This window comes from Salvelinus fontinalis, chromosome 29 (assembly GCF_029448725.1).
Source record: "Salvelinus fontinalis isolate EN_2023a chromosome 29, ASM2944872v1, whole genome shotgun sequence".
Lineage (NCBI taxonomy): Eukaryota > Metazoa > Chordata > Actinopteri > Salmoniformes > Salmonidae > Salvelinus > Salvelinus fontinalis.
This window is the reverse complement of record NC_074693.1, coordinates 35,203,715-35,221,403: the sequence shown is the minus strand read 5'-3', so window position 1 is coordinate 35,221,403 and position 17,689 is coordinate 35,203,715. Positions and strand designations below refer to the sequence as shown.

At 40.8% G+C, this 17,689-nt stretch overlaps 1 protein-coding gene across 3 annotated transcripts in view; it reads left to right on the top strand.

The window, feature by feature from the left end:
- The window catches only part of LOC129827915 (polycomb group RING finger protein 3), a 55,491-nt gene extending 39,113 nt beyond the window's left edge, over positions 1–16,378 (top strand). For all 3 annotated transcript variants that reach the window (XM_055889203.1, XM_055889204.1, XM_055889202.1), the window contains 3 exons: positions 6,747–6,884; positions 8,414–8,494; positions 8,900–16,378. In XM_055889203.1, the coding sequence (XP_055745178.1) occupies positions 6,747–6,884; positions 8,414–8,494; positions 8,900–8,947 (267 nt within the window). In that variant the 3' untranslated portion in view covers positions 8,948–16,378. The remainder of the gene's footprint in view (positions 1–6,746; positions 6,885–8,413; positions 8,495–8,899) is intronic.
- The last annotated feature ends 1,311 nt before the right edge of the window (positions 16,379–17,689 follow it).

The window sequence follows — 17,689 nt, the reverse complement described above, 5'->3', positions numbered from 1 at the left end:
TTCACTACATGGTAGGCCTATAGTTGTTTTGAGTCGTATATCCACAAGTAGACAACCCAGCATGCCGCACATACAGCTCATTTAAAATACGGAAGGGTTTTTACACGAATTTCGTCTTGATGATCATTTGTATTCCAGTACATTCTCAGCTCTGTGGATGATATCAATAATGCAGAGGTTTTATTGTCTCTGCTCCTCGCCATCGTATTCACAAACAGTAATTTCCAGAAAAGAGCCGCCGTACACGCGTCACCACTATATAGCTTCAGGTGATTTGCTGTTTAACATGTAGCTATTGTCTCCGTAAAGAAAAGATCAACATGTTTTTTTTTTTTTTTTAAACCTGTGGTGTCGACACGCAGCCAAGCGCCACGTCCTCTCTACTTGGCCGAGAGATTGCACCAGAGGTCAAAGGTCCCGCTCTTTTGGTATTCAGTGGAGTGTGGATAGAATAGCTAATAGAGCTGCTAAGCTTTGTGAACAGAATACACCGAGGGGAGAACTGCTGCCAAGTGTCATGTGAGGCACAGGAGAAAGGGAGCGGGTGAAAAGGAGACAGTGGGGGGGAGGATGTGAGAAAGAGATAAAATAAAAGATTTGGAGGGTCGAGAGAAGCCCTTTAAGTCACCGTGGGTGAGAGTCTGCTAAAATGACATGGCTGCTATGAAATTGTGGAGGAGATGAAGAGCGTGAGTGAAAAGGATGGATAGAAGGAGGTCAATTCAAATCACATTTTATTTGTCACATACACATGGTTAGCAGATGTTAATGTGAGTGGAGCGAAATGCTCGTGCTTCTAGTTCCGACCATGCAGTAATATCTAACCTAACAATTTCAGGTGAAGAGAGGAATGAGAAACAGATCAGGTTAATGGGGAGAGAAAGAGAGGACACAGAGAAGGGGGGTTATGCAGAAGGCGATGAATCGATAATCGAAAAAAGAACAGAAACAAAAGATGGCAAGGACGGATAACTAAATTGTCTTATAGGCAGTGTTGGGATTCGTTACTTGGAATAGTAATATATAAAATATTATTTGTTATTAGTTATTTCTTTACGCTGTCCATTCAGTACGGATAAGCAAACTTTTTGATTTACTTGTTGTGACTTGATAGCCGGTATTTAATGGCTTTAATATGTATATTTCGTTTCGTAAAGATGCCAAAATGTTTATGGACAATATTCCTTTGTGTTAGATTTATGAAGATGGAGTTTTGTTGTGATGAGAGACATTTTTCTTGCTGTTTTGAATTGCATTTATCAGCCATTTCTATTGTTTTTATGAACATTACTATAGAACACTTGGAAACGTTATTTATGGATATTTGGTTATTATAGTGTGTATATATGTCTCCTCTTTCACGCATTTTTGTGGAACAATTCCATTTCAAAATAGGCTACCAGCGTTTCTCCATTGTTTCAGAACATGATTGGAGAATGGTGCTCGTTTAATAAAGTTAGATCAAAGCTGAATGTCTGCAAGATCATATAATGATAGTGTTCTACATAATCTAACCGAATAGTATAACGTTACTGTAAATAAAAAAAACACCACATTTTTTTACGAGATTGTAAGATGATTGTGCGAATGGTCCGATGATTCACTCATGCAGCCATAACTGAACAGTACGCAACACAAGGCAAAATAGATTGAAACAAAACACAAGTAGGCTACAGTTTATTAACTGCATGCCAACCATTTGATCTCAATCAGTTTCATGAATATGCATTTAGATCTTGAGTGATGTCGCAGGAATGATGTTGCATGGACGTTTCACTGGTAAAACTTGAAGAATAGGCCTGTCATTTACGATTGACAGTGATAAATGTGAATGGAGGGTGAGCACATACAGTTAAAGTCGGAAGTTTACATACACTTAAGTTGGAGTCATTAAAACTCGTTTTTCAACCACTCCACAAATTTCTTGTTGACAAACTATAGTTTCGGCAAGTCGGTTAGGACATCTACTTTGTGCATGACACAAGTAATATTTCCAACAATTGTTTACAGACAGATTATTTCACTTATAATTCACAATTTCAGTGGGTCAGAAGTTTACATAAGTTGACTGTGCCTTTAAACAGCTTGGAAAATTCCCAAAAATTATGTCATGGCTTTAGAAGCTTCCGATAGGCTAATTGACATAATTTGTACCTGTGGATGTATTTCAAGGCCTACCTTCAAATTCAGTGCTTCTTTGCTTGACATCATGGGAAAATCAAAAGAAATCAGCCTAGACCTCAGAAAATAAATTGTAGACCTCCACAAGTCTGGTTCATCCTTGGGAGCAATTTCCAAATGCCTGAAGGTACCACGTTCATCTGTACAAACAATAGTATGCAAGTATGAACACCATGGGACCACGCAGCCGTCATACCGCTCAGGAAGGAGAAGCGTTCTGTCTCCTAGAGATGAACGCACTTTGGTGCAAAAAATGCAAATCAATCCCAGAACAACAGCAAAGTACCTTGTGAAGATGCTGGAGGAAACAGGTACAAAAGTATCTATATCCACAGTAAAATGAGTCCTATATCGACATAACCTGAAAGGCCACTCGGCAAGGAAGAAGCCACTGCTCCAAAACCTCCATAAGAAAGCCAGACTACGGTTTGCAACTGCAAATGGGGACAAAGATCATACTTTTTGGAGAAATGTCCTCTGGTCTGATGAAGCAAAAATAATGGCCATAATGACCATCGTTATCTTTGGAGGAAAAAGGGTGAGGCTTGCAAGCCAAAGAACACCATCCTAACCGTGAAGCACGGGGGTGGCAGCATCATGTTGTGGTGGTGCTTTGCTGCAGGAGGGACTGGTGCACTTCACAAAATAGATGGCATCATGAGGGAGGGAAATTATGTGGATATATTGAAGCATCATCTCAAGACATCAGTCAGGAAGTTAAAGCTTGGTCGCAAATGCGTCTTCCAAATGGACAATGACCCCAAGCATACTTCAAAAGTTGTGGCAAAAAGGATGACAAAGTCAAGGTATTGGAGTGGCCATCACAGTTCTGACCTCAATCCTATATAAATTTTGTGGGCAGAACAGAAAAAGCGAGCAAGGAAGCCTACAAATCTGACCCAGTAACACCAGCTCTGTCAGGAGGAATGGGCCAAAATTCACCCAACATTTTGTGGGAAGCTTGTGGAAGGCGTTTGACCCAAGTTACACAATTTAAAGGCAATTGCTACCAAATACCAATTGAGTGTATGTAAACTTCTGACCCACTGGGAATGTGATGAAAGAAGTAAAAGCTGAAACAAATCATTCTCTTTACTATTATTCTGATATTTCTCATTCTTAAAATAAAGTGGTGATCCTAATTGACCTAATACAGGGAATTTTTACTAGGATTAAATGTCAGGAATTGTGAAACTGAGTTTAAATGTATTTGGCTAAGGTGTATGTAAACTTCCGACTTCAACTTTAAGTAGAGGTAAAGAAACCGAGGGTATAACATGCCAGTAGAGACTTGATTCTGAAAGTAACGTTACTTGAAAAAGCAACTGTAATAATGTTACAATATTTGAACACAAGTAAGTTGTTATATTATTCATAAAAGTAATATATTACTGTAACACGTTACCCCCAACACTACTTATAAGTGTGACTTTTGAACAGCCACTCAACCCTAGTTGGTAATAGTATATAACAGCAGGAGAGGGCTATGCATGGCTGGTTTTTGGACTTCTTCCGCCATTTCTGCTGGGTGACCATCTAAAGGTTGACCTTGGGGTGGTGAGGGAAGCCAATGCAGGCTAATGAGAGCAACACAACACTGAAATTCAAAGGACGAAGAACCATGAAAGCAAAATTTAGCAGAGTAATGAACGTCTGCTCATGTTGGCAGAGGCACAAAGGTTTGAATTTTCACATCCAGGATTTACAGACAATGGAGTGAGTGTATTTGGTGTTAGTTATTTTCAAGTGAAATGAGCTACCAATTAAAAAAGATACAAGGACACTGCTTGATAATGTGATAAAATGATTTTTAGAAAGACATGACATCAGAATATATAACTCCATGTTCTTGTATGGTGATTTTGGGATGCTAAATATGGACATACATTTCAAATCAGGTCAAGTTTATTTTATATAGCCCTTCGTACATCAGCTAATATCTCGAAGTGCTGTACAGAAATCCAGCCTAAAACCCCAAACAGCAAGCAATGCAGGTGTAGAAGCACGGTTGAAGTCGGAAGTTTACATACACTTAGGTTGGAATCATTAAACCTCCACAAATTTCTTGTTAACAAACTATAGTTTTGGCAAGTCGGTTAGGACATCTACTTTGTGCATACCACAAGTAATTTTTCCAACAATTGTTTACAGACATCATGGGAAAATCAAAAGAAATCAGCCAAGACCTCAGATAAAAAATTGTCGACCCTCACAAGTCTGGTTCATCCTTGGGAGCAATTTCCAAACACCTGAAGGTACCACGTTCATCTGTACAAAGGAGACACGTTATGTCTCCTAGAGATGAACGTACTTTGATGCGAAAAGTGCAAATCAATCGCAGAATAACAGCAAAGGGCCTTGTGAAGATGCTGGAGGAAACAGGTACAAAGGTATCTATATCCACAGTAAAACGAGTCCTATATCGACAACCTGAAAGGCCGCTCATCAAGGAAGAAGCCACTGCTCCAAAACCGCCATTAAAAAAAAGCCAGACTGTACATGTGGACAAAGATTGTACTTTTTGGAGCAATGTCCTCTGGTCTGATGAAACAAAAATAGAACTGTTTGGCCATAATGACCATCGTTATGTTTGGAGGAAAAAGGGGGAGGTTTGCAAGCCAAAGAACACCATCCCAACTGTGAAGCACAGGTGTGGCAGCATCATGTTGTGGGGGTGCTTTTCTGCAGGAGGGCCTGTTGCACTTCACAAAATAGATGGCATCATGAGGGAGGAAAATTATGTGGATATATTGAAACAAATTCTCAAGACATCAATCAGGAAGTTAAAGCTTGGTCGCAATTGGTCTTCCAAATGGACAATGACCCCAAGCATACTTCAAAAGTTGTGGCAAAATGGCTCAAGGACAACAAAGTCAAGGTATTGGAGTGGCCATCACAAATCCATGACCTCAATCCCATAGAACACAGGTGTCAAACTCATTCCACGGGGGGCCGAGTGTCTGCGGGTTTTCGCTCCTCCCTTGTACTTGATTGATGAATTAACATCACTAATTAGTTAGGAACTCCCCACACCTGGTTGTCTAGGGCTTTATTGAAAGGAAAAACCAAAAACCTGCAGACACTAGGCCCTCCGTGGAATGAGTTTGACACCCCTGCCATAGAACATTTGTAGGCAGAACAGAAAAAGCTGACTCAGTTACACCAGCTCTGTCAGGAGGAATGAGTCAGAATTCACCCCACTTATTATGGGAAGCTTGTGGAACGCTACCCCAAACGTTTGACCCAAATTTAACAATTTAAAGGCAATGCTACCATATACTAATTGAGTGTATGTAAACTTCTGACCCACAGAGAATGTGATGAACGAAATAAAAGCTGAAATAAATTATTCTCTCTACTATTATTCTGACGTTTCACATTATTAAAATAAAGAGGTGATCCTAACTGAACTAAAACAGGGAATATTTACTAGGATTAAATGCCAGGAATTGTGAAACTGAATTTAAATGTATTTGGCTAAGGTGTATGTAAACTTCTGACTTCAACTGTAACTGTTTCACTGGAATATAAATGTAACATATTTAATAATCTCCCTAAGCCATTGAATCTATCAAGCCATCTTTTGTTCTTAAGTAATCGATACCTGCTATTCGCTACAAAGCTCAAAAAGAGTGAAAAGGGGTGGTGCTGGAAAGACCTTCATTTACTCAATGCCTTACGCTATTGCATTAGTCATATCTGTGAATTTGCTCCGAGTCATACCAGCTCGGCAGTTCCCTAATGATTCCACTAATGTACCGGCCCCGAAGACTGCTGCCGAACCACCATTAACTCTCAGTGCCTCACTCTCTCAATGGAAAGCTTTTATTTGCATCATAATGTCTCTCTCATTGCTCGTTCCATTGAAAACCATCCATTTACATTTTACAGCAGTCTTTACACTTTACAGCGGTCTTTACACTTTACAGCAGTCTTTACACTTTACAGCGGTCTTTACACTTTACAGCAGTCTTTGCTTTCGATAGGTTCCATTGCCATTGAGTATTTATTCGCAGATGATTTTCCACAATTGAGCACAACTCTGGAGGCTCTTATTTTTACTGGCTCTGTTGATGTTTTCGGGAAAAAGATAGGGGTTGCTAATACCATCTGTTTCTATTAATCCCTCCCTGGGTCTCCAGAAGTCACCTGAAAATGGCAGTATAAGCCACTTTACCAGGGCACTTTGTCTGTCTGTGTGCCAGTCAGAGGGAGAGGCCTGATGCTGGTAATGCAACGTGACTCCTTCAGGCACAGACTTGCCAAGCCACCTGCGGTACGGTCTTCGTTTGCCATGCTCCAAAGTGTGCCACTCTCCATCTCCTGGCTTCTTGAGACAATGCCATGGCACACAGTCACCATGGAAGACAGCAAGTCTCATGTGGAATGGTATTTTCAATGAAGTGGTTGATATCACTTTCATGTACAGTATTTTGCAGCACATGATAGTTTAGGATAGTTCATCTGGTCTGCCTTCTTGACAGTACTGAGAAGCCTGGAAGGAAAATTCAAGTGCCACCTCAGTCATTTTTTAAATGCGTGTTCATTTGTCTTCCCTCCTGCAGGTCAGCATCTGTTTGGAGTGCAACAGCAGCAAGCTCCGTGGCCTGAAGCGCAAGTGGATCCGCTGCTCGGCGCAAGCCACGGTCCTTCACCTCAAGAAGTTCATCGCCAAAAAGCTTAACCTGACATCGTTCAATGAGGTATGGCTAACCCACTTTAAGGCAAGGGGGGGATTTTCCTGCAGTTAGGCGAATTTGAGCTTGTCCAGTGATGAAGGACCTCTTTTTAAGGAGGCCCCAAGATGTGGTTTTGACTAGCTGTCTCTTTAAGCCCTTCCCATGCACTTTAAACTGAAAGATGATCCATTTTAACAAGGCATTCTTGGTTCTCTAGAGGCAGTGCATTTGTTTGCCTCATCACATACACTATCCAAGCCTCTTTCTCCACTGTCATTATTCTTCACAAAGCTTTTGCCATCCACCGTATGTTCTGGGGAAAATATGCCCTTGTAATATAATTTGCTTTCTGTCATGTCATTGTGAGTCGCCTGTCACAACTGTATGCGGGAGATGTGACAACTTTTAGGCCGGTGTTCAATTTGCCTTTTATCTCGCTCGTATCTGTCTGTCTTGAAGATGTGTGTGTGTGTGTGTGTGATGTCTTCAAAGCGTACGTTTCCATCACCAACGTCCGTGACGCAATACAGCTGTCAGCTACTCTGTTGTCTGTTGAATATCAAGAGCCTTTCTTCATTCAAAATCTATTTTCAACACTAAACATACAGGTGTACGTCAACAGTCCCTGCTGTGTCAAAGCACAGCGCGTCGCTTTCCAATGGGTTATATTTATATCTATAGGATAATTGGGGCATCCATCTTGATATTTCAGCAGACCACATGAGCTAAATGCGTTGCATCACCCACACCATGTGTTTCATCATTTTTTATTTGTTTTCAAACTTGTTGCCATGTCCCTCAGCCCCCAAACACATGTACGCATGGGGAGAGGGAGAACTACATCTTTGGATATTGTGTCCATTTTTTATGTCATTAATGTCAATATCAATAATTGAATAAATACTCTAATACATGTTGTCTATTATTGCTGTAACTCTTGCTGTGGCAAGACGGTTTTACTCTGTTACCAAGGTAAAATAACATCAAGGCAAAAGCAATGTTTCTCAGTTAGAAGCAAGAGCCAGCTACCAGCAGGTGCTGCTGTGGCAGTGCTGCTTCACACTGGCTTCCTCTCCTCCTCTCTCCCCTTTCCCCCTCAGCCCCTCAGTGTCTGTGTTGGGGAGAGTATTGATTGGCCGAATGCAGATGCGGGCAGCCGCCTCACAGAATATCAATGTTTAATCCACGGAGGAGGAGTGGATTGGCGAGGAAGTCTTTGATTCTATTGGCTACAAATACGGTTTTGTGCTTTTCCAAAAGCCCCCCCATGCGCAAGGTGCTAAGGGCCCACCGTCAAATATACTTTTCCGTCTTTGTTTCCTCTCAAAGAAATGTAGATATTTTGACGGCACGGAGAGACCTCAAGTCTGAATCAGAAGGACAATATATAAAATATTAGCAAACCGGTGCATGTTTCTGACCGTGTGGGTGTTACGGCACATGCATTACACACCCCTAAGGTTAAAGCTATTTATTCTCTATATGCAGTGCAGCGGATTTCCCTTCCAGTGACATGTTAATAAATGCAGCATTCTTATATCTCCCATTCACAGCTGGACATTTTATGCAATGAGGAAATCTTGGGAAAGGACCACACTTTGAAATTTGTTGTCGTGACAAGATGGAGATTTAAGGTAATACTTATAAAAGAGAATGGGGAAGAATAAGTCTACTAAAATATTTCTTTTCAGGTTGTGTTGAATCTCTGTTTTCCGCACAGATCATCCACAGAGTTGCATGCTGATAAGCTGTGCACACACAAGTCTCGGTGGAGAGAACAGCTTGCTCTCCAGAACTATTTAGAGACCTTTTCGCTCATGATGTGCTATGGTGACATAAAACCCAGAGATTAAAGGAATGGAACGTTACGATCAGAGCTTGTCATTTTAAACATTTTAAATGTTTCATACTAGAGGCTATGATAAGGATATAATCAAAGTAGTGGCCTATCCATCTCTGTCTGTGTTTAGAAGGACATTTTTCCAGCTGTATTGTTTTCAGTCAGTCTTTATTTGTCATTTGTTTTGTTTGCATTCCAGAAATCCCCCCTCCTGCTGCATTACAGACCCAAAATGGATTTGCTGTAGTCGGACAGAACGGTTGTTTTGGCCCAGTGACCCAGAACTGTGCAACGTACTATTTATGCAGAGACGATCAATCCCAACACCAAGCAAACACACCAGATCAGAAGTCCACACAAGCCAGCAAACAACAAACCCCAGCACAGATACTGCACCACTGGCGGGCTTAGATCAAAAACAACCTTTTTTGTCCGCTATACATCCTAGATATGTGAAAGATTTGAGAAAAAGCATATATTTATACTTTTGTACAGATGAGACATGGAACCAAGACACTACTGGTGCTCTGTTTACACATGAACAAGATGTCGGGGAATCGTGTGCCCATCTTTTTAGTTTTTTCGACAGACTTCACTCCTCCGACCCTCATTGACTGATAAAAAGGCGAAGACGAGGATTTTTAACGGTTCATTTTATTTTTCAGGTTACACTCAAACGAGTCTTGGGAGCAAAGAAAGTATATACATTTATATGATAAGACATTGTTTCAAAGCTGTTTATTGCGTTGTTGTATTGTCCTCTGATTTATTTTTTTATTTTACTTTAAATTTGCTTCGGGTTTGCTGAAGGTTGATTGTGAATAGGGGGGAAAAAATGTGGGTACTAATTTATGTTCTATATACCAATATTGTACATAAAATGTCATTATGAGAGAGATTGAAAGGAGTAAGAAAGATACTTAAGATTGTTAGGAAAGGTTCACAGAAGTGCTTCAGTACAGTGCATTCGGAAAGTATTCAGACGCTTTGACTTTTTTCCACATTTTGTTATGTTACAGCCTTATTCTAAAATGGATTAAATAAATAAAAGTCCACATAAATCTACACACAATACCCCAAACAGGTTTTTAGATATTTTTGCAAATGTATTATAAATAAAAAACAAATACCTTATGTGCATAAGTATTCAGACTTGCTATGAGTCTCGAAATTGAGACAGGATTGTGTCAGGCACAGATCTGGGGAAGGGTACCAAATTCTGCAGCATTGAAGGTCCCCAAGAACACAGTGGCCTCCATCATTCTTAAATGGAAGAAGTTTTGAACCACCAATACTCTTCCTAGAGCTGGCCGCCCGGCCAAGCTGAGAAATCGGGGGAGGAGGGCCTTGGTCAGGGAGGTGACCAAGAACCCGATGGTCACTCTGACAGAGCTCCAGAGTTCCTCTGTGGAGATGGGAGAACCTAAAAGAAGGACAACCATCTCTAAAGCACTCCACCAATCAGACCTTTATGGTAGTGTGGCCAGACGGAAGCCACTCCTCAGTAAAAGGGACATGTCAGATTGAAGTCTTTGGTCTGAATGCCTAGCATCGCAGCTGGAGAAAATCTGATACCATCCCTACAGTGAAGCATGGTGGTGGCATCATAATGCTGTGGGGATGTTTTTCAGCGGCAGGGACTGGGAGACTAGTCAGGATCGAGGGAAAGATGAACGGAGTAAAGTACAGAGAGATCCTTGATGAAAACCTGCTCTTGAACGCTCAGGACCTCAGACTGGGGCGAAGGTTCACCTTCTAACAGGACAACGACCCTAAGACAACGCAGGAGTGGCTTCGAGACAAATCTCTGAATGTCCTTTAGTGGCCCAGCCAGAGCCTGGACTTGAACCCGATCAAACATCTCTGGAGAGAACTGAAAATAGCTGTGCAGCAACACTCCACATCCAACCTGGCAGAGCTTGGGAGGATCTGCAGAGAAGAATGGGAGAAACTCCCCAAATACAGGTGTTTCAAGCTTGTAGCATCATACCAAGAAAACGCAAGGCTGTAATCACTTGCAAAGGTGCTTCAACAGAGTACTGAGTAAAGGGTGTGAATACTTACACTAACATTCAAAGGTTTGGGGTTACTTAGCTTTTCTTTCAAAAACAAGGACATTTCTATTTTTTTTGCCCATTTAAAATAACATAAACTTGATCAGAAATACAGTGTACACATTGTTAATGTTGTAAATGACTATTGTAGCCAGAAACAGCAACCATCAGCCCATTATCAGCAACCATCACTCCTGTGTTCCAATGGCACGTTGTGTTAGCTAATCCAAGTTTATCATTTTAAAAGGCTAATTGATCATTTGAAAACCCTTTTGCAATTATGTTAGCACAGCTGAAAACTGTCATTCTGATTAAAGAAGCAATAAAACTGTCCTTCTTTAGGATAGTTGAGTATCTGGAGCATCAGCATTTGTGGGTTCGATTACAGGCTCAAAATGGCCAGAAACAAAGAACTTTCTTCTGAAACTCGTCAGTCTATTCTAGTTCTGAGAAATGAAGGCTATTCCATGCGAGAAATTGCCAAGAAACTGAAGATCTTGTACATTGCTGTGTACTACTCTCTTCACAGAAGAGTGCAATCTGGCTCTAACCAGAATAGAAGGAGGAGTGGGAGGCCCCTGTGCACAACTGAGCAAGAGGACAAGTACATTAGAGTGTCTAGTTTGAGAAATAGACGACTCACAAGTCCTCAACTGGCAGCTTCATTAAATAGTACCCGCAAAACACCAGTCTCTACGTCAACAGTGAAGAGGTGACTCCGGGATGCTGGCCTTCTAAGCAGAGTTGCAAAGAAAATGCCATTTCTCAGACTGGCCAATAAAAATAAAATATTAAGATGGACTAAAGAACACAGACACTGGACAGATATGGCTTTTTCTTTGCATCTCTGCCTAAAGGCCAGCATCCCGGAGTTGCCTCTTCACTGTTGACGTTGAGACTGGTGTTTTGCGGGTACTATTTAATGAAGTTGCCAGTTGAGGACTTGTGAGGCGTCTGTTTCTCAAAATAGACACTCTAATGTACTTGTCCTCTTGCTCAGTTGTGCACCGGGGCCTCCCACTCCTCCTCCTACTCTGGTTATAGCATGTTTTCTCTGTTCTGTGAATGGAGTAGTACACAGCGTTGTATTATGTGTAGATCGATGAGGGGGGGAAAATGATTTAATCCATTTTAGAATAAAATTTTCCACATAACAAAATGTGGAAAAGTCAAGGGGTCTGAATTCTTTCCAAATGCACTGTATATTGTTGGGCTACTTGTATATGTACTATTGGGTTTTTAATGTAGAGCAGACTCCTTATCAGTATATAAAAAGGCATCTTTTAGTTGTCTGAGAGAGAAACAAAACAAATATATCAAATCTTCTGCCGTGTAAAAAAGAAAATACTCTGAAATGACTTCGCATTGCTACATGCACAAGATAGGAATTTGAGACAGTCTATGAAAGCAGCCCGCTTCTAAACTATTCCAGTGATTACTACATCTCAGTTGCATTGCCATCAAATACGATTTACCATTAAATCAACCTGGTTTCGTCAAACAATATAATCAAGCAAGAACTTGGGGAGTATTGTTCGAAACATCTGTGTTCAAAAAGCCTGCAAGATAATATTATGCAGCTACTGTTACTCTTGCTATCGACAGGAGGCGCTTGTATTGATTTATTCTCTTTAGGTATTCATACCACAATAAATCCGTCCTCGTGTTTATTCGACCACTCTTCACAGCTCCCTAGCCGTGCATATTGTTTCGAGAGATGAGCCACACATGCAGCCACATGCATATGAGATGGCTGAGCACCCAGGAGCTGATAGCATTAGCATCCCAGTCCTTAGTAGAATGTATTCCTCTGTTTTACCTTTAGGTACAGTGCAGCATCCCACCACTTCTTCTATCCCTATGTCATCGCTACCTTTAGTGCCAAAGTCTTGAAAACCCCCTTGACTTGTTCTTGTATTTCCGTGTGGTCAGCTATATGAAAGTCAATGAGATTTCATCTATTTCACAGCAGTATGGGACCTGAGATAAAAAGCTGTTTGGAACTGAGAGTCAAATATGAAACAGTTCAATTTGAGATGTTATTAAATTGACAAGAGCTTGAAGTTTTTTCATTAGGTGAAATAAGCACACTCAGATGTGAAAGATGAATACTACTTTGAGCATATGAAATAAATGCATTTTTTGATATGATAGTGTCAAAATCGATTACTTTTGTACCTTTTTGAGGTGGCTCTAATTTTGGTGCTTATTTGAGCGTGTCTAATGAGAGTTTGGGGAGAAAGTACTTCAGAGATTAATGGCTCAACTGTGTATTACAGGAACCAAGGCATGGAAGGACAGAACAGTCTTAATTCATAGTCATGGCCACCTTTTTCTTCAGTGCAACTGAAATATCCTTTCCTTGAACTGGACCATAAAGTAACATTTCAGACCTCACATAGCATTACCTCACTGCGCTGTCAATATTACTGTCAATAATTGTTGATTCCCCTCCTTGTATTTATGCAAGGAAAGTTGTCGATCTTGTTCACACACGGTCCAAATAAGGTCTTATAGGTGCATATTATATTTAAAAAATACTTTCATACATGTCTCTACCAAACCAGCTTAACCAAAACTCATTTTTATTTGGTTAACGGTCATCCCATCAGTAAATGCATAAATGCTATTGATATAAATACTTTTTAAAAATCATTTCCATACTTCGACCATATTTGTTGAGATGTCTTACAGTGATTTTTTTTTGTTTGTATGCATATGGCAACACAATATGTGTAAAGTCTGTCCGGCTCATTTCATGTTGTTTTTATCAGTACCTTCTGCCTTTGACCTTAGCTTACCCATCCAAGAGCTGAAAGATGTGCAAGCATATTTGTCAATATTGACCGCTTGTCTCCTGCGTGAATGGCATATTCATTTTGTGTTACAGGCCCCATATATTTACATCAGCTTTGTTTGAACAGCATCATAGCCATGTACTCATTACTTATCGCAAGAATGCTATCAGAGAAAACAACGAGGTAACTCTTTCCCAGCAGTACCTATGTCTTCTTAAGAACTGGTGTAATTGGAACAAAGGCACGTTACATGTTTTTTTGTTTTTTATATGATTCAGATGTTCTTTTCTCTACTTGTTTTGTATGTATGCGAGTGCTGTTCAGTAACCCTGTGATGTGATCTCTGGGACATAATGGGGGGAGGGGCTTTGTTTTGTGGGCTTTGCCACTGTGAAGGCTGGTGTCTTCTCTTCTTTTCTCTCTTCTTGGAGCTGAGTACGGTGCTAACATCTTTTCTCTAACTCGAACTCAATCTGGTGCAAATCAGCTTCAGAGAGTTAAAATGAGTGCTGTGGATTCCGCGGCCTGTAGTAGTTCAGTCACTCGCTAACCAGGGGTGTGTTGTCTTGTCGTAACTGTCTCACTTTCGCTCAGTGCAGATGAAAAAGGTGCTGTTTTTTTCTTGTTGATTTCTTTGTTTGCTTTTCCCCGCGGTCCGGGCTTGCTCTGGAAAAAACGGAACAGAGAGAACGGTAAATAAAGTTTTGGACCGTGAAGAAGTTGCTGTTATTGAAAACACACAAAAAGCGGAGAAGCTGGTGTAACTATATACCCGAATGATTCTTCTTCAGAGAGAAAGAGTATTTATTTGGAGTTATTTTCATGCAACTCACAGTAACCTCAGTGAAATGCTTGGGGATCCCTGTTGTAGCTGTAGTTGTCCTTTCTGCTCTGTGGAATTGGAACAGAAAGCTCTTCTTTATCACTACCCTTTCACGACTTCTAGCAGTTAGACATTCGCCAGGTGCATAGTGCCGGCACAGGTATTGTTGTTAGAATGTTTCCAAAGTTAAATCATACCCCAGAAGTCAATGATAGTATGCCTGGGAGGTGTGTGGAGTAACGTGGGGGCAGGTTCCACCTCCAGAGCACTGGATTGGATCGGTCGTCACACTTTTATCAGCCCTACGTTGAGACATCAGTGTCGCTACACTTGACCGCTAGGCTAAGAGGCTTGCATGCTTCCCTATTCTGCTCACTGCAGACCGTGGTTCGTATCCAGACTGAACCGTTGCCAGTGTGGAGACCATGACATGTCAAGGCCTCAACTCATAAACTTCTCTTTTCTCATTTTCTAGACTCTTATCCTCTCGTTATCTCCGAATTATCCACACCACGGTTGGGGCGAGCTGTACGTAATTGATAGTCTGAATGCCTGAACTTGACTACCAGCTAATTTAGATGTCATAATGCTACTTATGAAGACCAGAATAAGCCATGGTACCTGTGGAGGCTTTTAACCGAGTTTTTTTTAAGAGCAATTAAGTCTTAATAATAGTTTTGTGAAACAGCGGCAGTCATTTTTGAATGGATACCCTGGATAGACACCAAAGTATTCCAGGTGGTCTCAAAATGGCCCAGTGTTTATGTTCCTGTAATAACAGTCTCCACTCTGAGAGTGTGATGGCTCTTTTTCATTCTGGCCCCCTGAGCTCTCCTGTAAAGCTCTGTAATCACCCAGGCGACCCCTACGTCTGACCGGGGTCACTCAGGCGGCTAGTCTGGATGAAACACATTCCAAAAATACGGATTGTCTGTCCAGGGCAGCACTGCACCACTGCACCCACTCAGAAAGGCAGCTTGGCTCTTGACGGTGCCATGCAGTGAATCACAATCCCACAGGTGGTCCCGATTGAGGGGCATCTGTCTGGAATTGGCTTTCATTTCAACATGATATTTCTATTGTCTATTTTAAAGGTGTTAAACTATCATCTGCAACTTGGACCTGACTCTGGGAATGAGGAAAGAGATGTGGTCTGGATGTCATAGTGAGTTAATTAGCCTGATAAATGTTACAGTCATATTTTCCTTCAAAACAAAGGGAAATAAGTCCACAGTAACCAACCTTCACAGTGGCACTGGTCATCGATATAATCTGTCCGAATTTTGTATTATTATTATTTATTTATACTGTAAAGTTATGACTCCAGCAGTAGCTTTTTGTTTTTGAAAAACATACAGAGATTTGATATCCTTCCCTGTGTTCATTATTTTTATTTTTGTTTTGTTTGAAACATACATACGATTTTATGGCCTAAATGATTAATTTATAACTGTGCTCCCTCTTTTGTATTATAAGTGATCGCGTCTGTTCAATGACCTCTGTGTACCACCAGCACAAGCGGTGTTCCTCTTTGGGTCAAGGTCTGGCAAAATTAAAACAAATGTAAAACTGACAATGTGGTTAATTGTATTTGCAAGGAAAATGTGCAATATCCTTTTCTCAGATGGTTCCAGGTTTCAGCGTAAAAATTCAATTTAACGTATTTTTTTGGGCTTTCCAGTCAATTCCTCAGGTCACAAAAATGCCTTCCTGGTCTTGAAAGTGACCAGGAATCTCAGATCACACTAATGCACCCGGGTATGAAATGGCTGGATTTTATTTTGGTCTTGTTGCTCTTGTTTTTTTCTGGGTTAAACACAGGCACTTATTCAGGTGTCCTTTTCCTTGTTCTCATTTTTGTATTATGATTATTTATTTCCATTGCCACATTAAAGGAGTTTTTGGTAGAGAACTGGGCTGGAATTTCTTACACACAATATTAAGGATGTTTTTTGTCAAAAACGTAAGTGTGTATTTCATCAATAAATGCCTTTTTAAAGTGGCTCTAATGCTTTGGTGTCTTTGCTCTGTCTGATCCCAAAGAGATTGCTCACACAGCCTGGTCGCTCAGAATAGATGTAACATAGTAAATGTACATTTGTAGCCCTCCAGTTAGTATGATATGTTACGTTTGGTGTGGTTACTAAAGACAGAGGGTTACTTAAGACAGACACGATAGGGTGGAGGGTGGTCAGGATATGTAGGCGTATAACGCTATTTTCTAGCAACCTAATGGTTGCACGTTCGAATCACATCACAAACAACTTTAGCATTTTAGATAATTAGCAACTTTGCTACTACTTTTTAACGACTTAGCATGTTAGCTAACTCTAACATTAATTAACCTCTTACCTGCTAACCATAGCCCTAAACTTAACCCCTTGACCTAACCCTAAACTCTAACCTAGCTAGCGTTAGCCACCTAGCCAACGTTAGCAACAACAGATTGTAATTCGTAACATATCATTCAAATAGCAAGTTCTAAACTTATTATACAAATTGGAATTCGTAAAATATCAAATGAAATAGATGTTGACATCCACACTTTATGAAAAACAGGAGAAATGATTACAGCTATGTCTTTCTGGGCAAGTCTCAGCTTTCCACACCTTGATTGTGCAACATCAAATCAAATGTTATTGGTCACATACCCATATTTAGCAGATGTTATTGCGGGTGTAGCGAAATGTGTTCCTAGCTCCAATAATGCAGTAGTATCTAACAATTCACCACAATACACACAAATCTAAAAGTAAAAGAATGGAATTAAGAAATATATACAGTACCAGTCAAAGGTTTGATGACAGCTTTGCACACTCTTAGCATTCTCTCAACCAGCTTCACCTGGAATGCTTTTCCAACGATCTTGAAAGAGTTCCCACATATGCTGAGCACTTGTTGACTGCTTTTCCTTCACTCTGCGGTCCAACTCATCCCAAACCATCCCAATTGGGTTAAGGTTGGGTGATTATGGATGCCAGGTCATTTGATGCAGCACTCCATCACTCTCCTTGGTCAAATAGCCCTTACACAGCCTAGAGGTGTGTTGGGTCATTGTCCTGTTGAAAAACAAATGATAGTCCCACTAAGCGCAACCAGATGGGATGGCTGACCGCTGCAGAATGGCGTGGTAGCCATGATGGTTAAGTGGGCCTTGAATTCTAAATAAATCACAGACAGTGTGACCAGCAAAGCACCCCCACACCATCACACCTCCTCCTCCATGCTTCACGGTGGAAACCACACATGCGGAGATCATCCGTTCCCCTACTCTGCTTCTCACAAAGAAAAGATTGGAACCAAAAATCTCACAT